The sequence below is a fragment of the Dipodomys merriami genome, unplaced genomic scaffold, assembly GCF_024711535.1.
Source record: "Dipodomys merriami isolate MVZ:Mamm:240054 unplaced genomic scaffold, mDipMer1.0.p SCAF_36, whole genome shotgun sequence".
Taxonomy (NCBI): Eukaryota; Metazoa; Chordata; class Mammalia; order Rodentia; family Heteromyidae; genus Dipodomys; species Dipodomys merriami.
Window position 1 is genome coordinate 12,029,314 of NW_027205159.1, and position 7,561 is coordinate 12,036,874.

The 7,561-nt window shown below is 38.8% G+C and overlaps 1 gene segment (V, D, J or C); it reads left to right on the plus strand.

The window, feature by feature from the left end:
- The first annotated feature begins 6,589 nt into the window (after window positions 1–6,589).
- LOC138804259 (immunoglobulin kappa variable 1-39-like) lies at window positions 6,590–7,116 on the plus strand. The segment is given in 2 exon segments: window positions 6,590–6,644; window positions 6,770–7,116. Coding segments are annotated over 2 exon segments (402 nt in total).
- Window positions 7,117–7,561: the final 445 nt, after the last annotated feature.

A 7,561-nucleotide genomic window follows, 5' to 3' on the forward strand; every position in this document is an offset into this window, starting at 1 on the left:
ATATACACATAAGCCTCCCAAAGTGATACATTCCTGAACTAAAACTTCCTTTTAGGCTGTGTGAGCTATCCTTAGGGGTTACTGGTCTGGGAAACTGCAGAGCGGACCATCTGAGTCTGTCTAGGAGGAAGATATTTTTTGGGGGGGCGGTCCAGTCATGGGGCCTGAACTCTGGGCCTGGGCTCTGTCCGTCAACTCTCCAGCTCAAGGCTAGCGCTCTATCACTTGAGCCACAGCGCCACTTCCGGCTTTTTTTCTTTTTGCTCATGTGGTGCTGAGAAATTGAACCCAGAGCCTCATGCATGCAAGGCAAGCACTCTACAACTGAGTCACCTTCCCAGCCCCAGAGGAAGATATTTTGATCAATGTAACTATGAGTGCAGATGAGGTTTGAGTGACAATATGACTTCATTCAATCTACAATCATGGAACAGGAGAAAAATAGTAGCACAGAGACCAGGAGACTTCAGATAAACCATGAAGTATTTATTGAAAAAATTCTTTGTGTCTTAAGTAATATTATAGTTAACAGGTAATATAAGAATGAAATGTCTGGGCTGGGAAGGTGGCTCAGTGGTAGAGCACTTGCCTTGCATGCCTGAGGCCCTAGATTCGATTCCTCAGCACCACATATGCAAAAAGAAAAAAGCCAGAAGTGGTGTTATTGCTCAAGTGGTAGAGCACTACCCTTGAGCCAAAGAGCTGAGGGACAACACCCAGGCCCAGAGTTCAGGCCCTACGACCGGAACACACCCCCCCAAAAAAAAGAATGAAATGTTTTTTGTGATTTTATTCCATTTATAATGAAACTTGAAATACTTCCATCAAGCACATGGTCTTGGCTCACAACTATAGCAAATGCTGTGTTTTCTGTTCACCAGCTGGAAGTACAGTTGTGCATTTCTTGCCTCTGCTCTATGTGTTCCCGAAATGCTGCTTTACCTTCAAGTCCTTAGCAGAGTTTGGTCACTGTCCTTTGGTTAGATTAACCTTTCCCCAGTTACAGTACTGCACTCTGTAAACTAGTGTCTCACCTTCTTTGCCCTAGGCCCTGGCTCTATTTAAGTCTGTTGAGTGTGATCAAGCCCTGGAATGGTGTCCATAGGGCCCAAAAGTGCAAGACTAAGCCTTGTTCAATAGGCACAGCATTCATAGCTCTATCTGGCCAGCATTAGTGAATTGATTTGAAAAATCATGACATGACAGCATCATTAATAGCTTAATTTTATTCTACAGCCATCCCTATAATCCTTAATTTTAAACAATAACAATGTACTCCCTAGGATTTGGGTGATATTCTGTCTTATGCCAGCATCTAATGTGCATTTGCATCAAATGGTGTAAACTGTTTCACCATGATTTTCTCAAATCCATCTGGTAAACTAACGGTTGGAGTTTGAGATGCTGTGAGCTCCAGATTTTATCATTCATTGGCAAAATATATGACAAGAATGTATGTTAACAAAAGGGATACCTTCGATTCACTTATGAACAGTTACTGTAAAGTTTATCCTCATTTGTAGCATTCTGTAGAATGCTAGTCAGAACTACCTCAGAGTGTATTGTCAGTTCTCACCTCTGTCCTGGCAAGCATCTTACCCACATACAGAGAGGCACCCTTCTGATTTCTAATTCTCACTGAGTCTCCTCATTGTGTAAGTTTGTGGGTCACCAGAAAAGAAAAAGTAAATGATCCCTGAGCTTCCAGCGTGGTGCTGACGCTGGGTGACTGATAGTCAGCTGTCATCACTACTCCCAGCTCAGAAACAGTTGATTGAAGGGGCGGAGCTCACTTGGAAGTATTTCCAGATGCTTTTAATGGTTCTAAGATTAGGGCAACAAATCTTCATTGTAATTTGGTAAATACAAAGAAGAAATTCCATTGAGCATTGTCACCCTTTGTCAAGTTTTGGAAAACCTCTCTTGAAAAGCACATAGATGGTCAAACACACATACTGAATATAACTATATAACACTCATTTACCTTAATGTATATGAATATACATTTCTTCTTAATTTTGTTCCCTGAAATAAGACATATGCTCCTTATCCCTTAGCACTTGTTACAAATGCAGAAAAGCTTACATACTTTGGTCTATGGAATGATACTCTGCATTTCATCAAGGTAACACTTGTCCTGCAATGTTTTGAAATTCATGATTTAGAAGAACTTACCTTGGTAAATGGTATATCTCTTATGAAAAGTTGTTGGCAACACACCAACATTTTTGTGTAAATGATAAAAAATAATTTTTCGTCTTGGATGTTGAAGTTTAATTTCATAATTATTTACTATTTGCATGATCCAATATCTTGAAAGTCTAATGGTATGATTGGTTCTTATTAACTTGAAGAACTATTAAAAATAGTGATTTCAAAAGTGTGTTTCTGTTCCGGAGATATATGGACATAAATGTGCTTCTATATCTTGACCTCAAGGTAGTGTTCATGACCTTAAATGTTCAGTGCCTCTTTGGTGTCTGTTCCAGATCAAACAAATCCACACAATGGAGACAAGTCCAGTGACCCACAACAGAACTGTCCAGTTGAGTTCTGCCTGCATTGGGCAAATCATTGTAATGGTGAATTTCTCTATGACCTAAGATACATGTTTTGTGTTAGGATCCTCTTGGTTTGGAATTTTTTACACACCATCGTTGTTGAAACACTGACTGATTTCATGTCAAATATGCACACAGAGAGAGGAATTTTTATCAAAACTGACTATATAACTAAACTATTTAGAAAAATTATAAAGAGAATACAGGGACATTATGAACATGTGAATCAATGAAGTAGAGTGAAATCTTCCAAGAAACCTTCTATCAGGAGCAGTTAATTTGCAAGAGATCCACCAACATCAATAAATATCAGAGGAATTAACAAAGGACTTAGATATAACATGTGAAAGTACTGATGATAAGAAGTTCACAACAATGTACACACTAACAGCAAATTGTACGTTTGTTCATAGAAGCTTGTATAAAGAGCTCAGTTGCCTGAAGCCCCCAACTCTGTCCTCTGCTCTCTCAGAGATGGATTGGACTCTGTCATTCTACAGCTTTGAATCCTAAATAAGGCCCTCATTCACTATATGGATAGGGATCTAGAGACGGAAGTGGTTCAGGGAAATGTACTTCATGCAGAGACTGTGTAATGAAGTTCAGAGCTGACTACCCAGTGTGGTCCTATGGCCCAACTCTCAGGATTTGATCAGGAGAGCATTGCCCAAGAACATTTCCATATTGCATCTATACATCATCAGAAGGTTGCAATAAAAGCAACAAAATTTCATAAAGTCACACATCAATGGAAATAAAGTTTTTTATGATATATATATGAGTCTCTTTACAAACTAAATTCTCACTTAACAACATAAAAACAAAATTCAACTAAATATGGAAATAATATTTTCTTTCTTATTCAGAGTTTTCCAGAATTCAACAATATCATCAACAACACTGAAAACATGTTGCAAATACAAAATTATAAAGCACTTGAGATCTACTAAATGTAGATCTACTAAATATAGACCCAGAAACACAACAAATCAAAGAAAGGTTGGACAAATGGTAGTGCATGAAACTGCAAATAATCTGCATGGAAAAGGACATAGCTGGTAATCTCAATAGAAAGCCTACAGAACGGGAGAAGATATTTACTAGCTGTTCAACAGTTAAGGGCCTCATATCTAAAATATACTTAGAACTCAACTATTATATCCCCCTAAAACAAATCCTCCAAGAAACAACTGCCCCATAAATAAGTGGGCTAAAGACTTAAAGAGAGATTTCTCTGAAGATGAAATAAGAATTTATTTTCCTACGGTTTATCTGCTGTTGTAACTGTATTCTATTTTGGCAGCCTGGATATTGTATATATGTTAATCTGAACTAGGGAAGGGAAGGGGAACAACAAAATGGTGAGACAAGGGACAAAGGGTGAACCAATGAAATAGTGATACTCACAAGACGCTATGTTGAAAAAGAACTGTCCAACTTGGGGGCGAGGGGGAGAGGGAAAGTGGGAGAAAAATGAGGGACAGAATAACAAGTTCAACAAGAATGTACTCACTACCTTATGTATGTAACTGCAACCCCTCTGTACATTGTCTTGACAATAAAATTAAATAAAAAAAGAATGGTCAATAGAAACATGAAAAAATGCTCAACGACTCTGACCCTAAAAGAAATGCAAATCAAAACAACATTCAGACTCCACCTCACCCCAATTAGAATGGCTAATAATCAAGAAATCTAATAACAACAGATGCTGGAGGGGATGTGGCCAAACGGAAACCATACTGTACTGTTGGTGGGAATATAAATTTGTTCAACCACTCTGGGAAGCAGTACAGAGGTTTTCCCAGAAGACTCCACATATGATCCAACAATCCCACTTTTGGCCATTTACCCAAACCATCACAAACAAGGCCATACTAAAGCTTACCCGCACAACTATATTTATTGCAGCATTATTTACCATAGCTAATATATGGAACCAATTGAGATGCCCCTCAGTAGATGAATGGATCAAGAAAATGTGATATATATATATATATATATATATATATGTATACATATATATAGATAGATAGATAGATAGATGAATTCTATGCTGCGATCAGAATGACACTGTCCCATTTGTTAGGAAATGGAAAGACTTGGAAAAAAAATCATATTAACTTAAGTAATCCAGACCCAAAGAAATATAGGTCCCATGGTTCCATTCATTTGCAATAATTACTATACATCTAGGATAATTTTGCCAGGTGAGCATAAGACGATATAAGATGATGCTAAGTAAAATGAACCCCAAGATATGGACACAAGTGGGCTTTCTTTGTTGTTTTTAATGCACTATGTGATTGTTTTGTTTCTTTTGTATGTTCTTCGCCTTACAGTATATCCCTTGATGTCACTGTATGTGATTCTGGTACCCTGCATCTTGTATATACGTTTTTCTAATTTTGGGAAGGAAAGGGGAATAACAAAATGCTGAGACAAGGAAACAGGATGACCCATTGCAACAATGATACCAACAAGACAGTATATTGGAAATGCACTTTACAACTATGGGTGGGGGGAGGACTGGGGGAAGAGGGGGTGGGAAGGGATAGTGGGAGAACAAGGGGGGGGTAACAATGTTCGACAAGAAATGTACTCATTGTCTTACTCATGTAACTGTGATCCCTCTGTACAGCATCTTTACAATAAAATTTTAAAGTTAGACAAAATTATCATGTAATTTCTTTGGCTGAAGAGTAGTAATATTGTCACTAATTATCCCTCATGAATCTAACCATGTGATCAACAGCTCTTCTGGATGCTATGAAACTTCTTGTGACACTGCAGTTTACCCAGTCATATCAAATATTCTCCCCCACATTTGTTCATACACTCTTCAGACTCTAATAATGTTGATAAGATGAGCCATCTTTGCATTCCATACAGTAGTGACTTCCTGAGCCCTGACAACTGCACAGGCAAATGTCCTCTGTGTCACTCCAACTCAGCACCTGCATTGGAGTCAACAATGCTATTTCTCCCTTGCGTAGATAATCAGCTCTCCTCACTCTTACTTCTACTGTTGCTTCCTTCCAAGATAAATGACATTTCTCTGTGTTCAAAGAATAGATTCTATCCAAGAATCTATCCAAGAATCTATTCAAAGATTCCAGCATGATCTTCCTTTTTAGAGTTCTACTCAATCTTCCTGGGCCCAATATCTTTAATGAAGGTGTCGAGCACATTGTTCTCTTAGTAACTAGAAGGACCAGAATGGAGGAGACAGATGCAGATTTAGGTGATACAATAAGTTTCAGATAAACTGAGTTCATCCTCCCTTTCAAGGAGAATTTACTTCTGAACATAATACCTAAGGGTGAAGAAGTTTAAAACCCAGAAGGAATAGTAAGAGGGCCTCAAGCATGGACATTTGAAATAATACCCAAGGCTAGGTTGTTTTAAAAAAAGGTTGCAGGCATGAAGGAAGAAAATCTCTGAGAGGACTTGCTTTTATGGATCATCTGGGACAAGAAATTCAGTGGTAGAGGAGAAAATAAGACTGAGCAATCCAGGCATTTTCATATCAATGAGTTCCACTTTCTTATTTCATTCCCATGGATTTCATTACAGGACAGCAATGCTAATATGTTGCCACATAAAGATTATCAATAATTCATAGCAATTCCAAAACTTTCTATTCTGCACTATAAAGACTGACAAATTGGTGTGAAGCAAATTTTGTCTATAAATTTCTAGAACTAAGTTTCCAGTGGACAAGTCTTCTCTGACACAAAGAAATTAAACAGAAAGAAGCTTTGATCCTCCAAGGGATCATTGGTATGATCAAACCACAGGAACAATTTGGTGATCTCCTTCTGTGGCTACAACTTATCCTTTTACATGAATTGTGTCCCCTGAAATTCAGAATGTGTGCAGTTGCTGAGATGAGGCAACTGGACAGCTGTGTTTAGCCCTGCCCAAATGCTGTTGATTTGCATGTACCAGCAGCACTGCCCACAATAATCAGGCTTCTTCACAGGCTGCTCACACTGTGCAGCAGTCAGTCCCAGTCAGCACACATCATGGACATGAGGACCCCTGCTCAGCTCCTGGGGCTTCTGCTGCTCTGGCTCCCAGGTAAGGAAGGACAATTCTAAGGATTAACATAGCTCCATGTGACCCACGGTGCTTTACTTTTCAGGGAAGGCTTGCTATAACTCGGTTAATAGTGTGGATATTTATTTCCATGTTTCTGCTGCCAGGTGCCCTGTGTGACATCCAGGTGACTCAGTCTCCCTCATCATTGTCTGTGTCTCTAAGAGACACTGCCCCCATCACTTGCAGGGCCAGCGAGGACATTGGGTATGCTTTAGCCTGGCACCAGCAGCAACCAGGGAAAGCTCCAAAATCTCTGATATATAGTGCAGATAGTTTAGAATCTGGAGTTCCACCAAGGTTCAGTGGCAGTGGGCATGGGACAGAGTTCACTCTCACCATCAGCAGCCTGCAGCCTGAAGATGTTGCCACTTATTACTGTCAACAAACTTTCATTACTCCTTCCACAGTGATACAAGTCATAACAAAAACCTCCCAGAGAAGCAAAGTGTGAGGCTGGGCTACCCAGCTGATCCTTCTACTCCCTCAACCTGGTCAGAAGGTTCTCAGACACAGTTAGTTTACACTTGAAGAATATGAATTGTGGCATCAGTTAGTATTTATAGAAGAATAAAACAATTAGCTGGATATTTTAAGCAGGAATTGTCTTTAATACAAAGAACAGATTTATTGCTTCAGATTTTATTCATTCATTTTCTGATATATTATTTCATTAACAAAATATGTACTTATTAATGGTATTCTAGGATTCTCCATATATATCATTTATATGCATTGATCTTCCACCTTTCTTTTGTGTTCAATCTCCTGACATCTGCCCCTGTGCCCTTTCCAGCCCCACAGAATCACGCTTCTATTTTATTTTTTTCAGTTTGCTTGAGTAAGATACAGTATACATATGGTATTTGTGCTCTAGTTCCATACATTTTGCTGCAGAT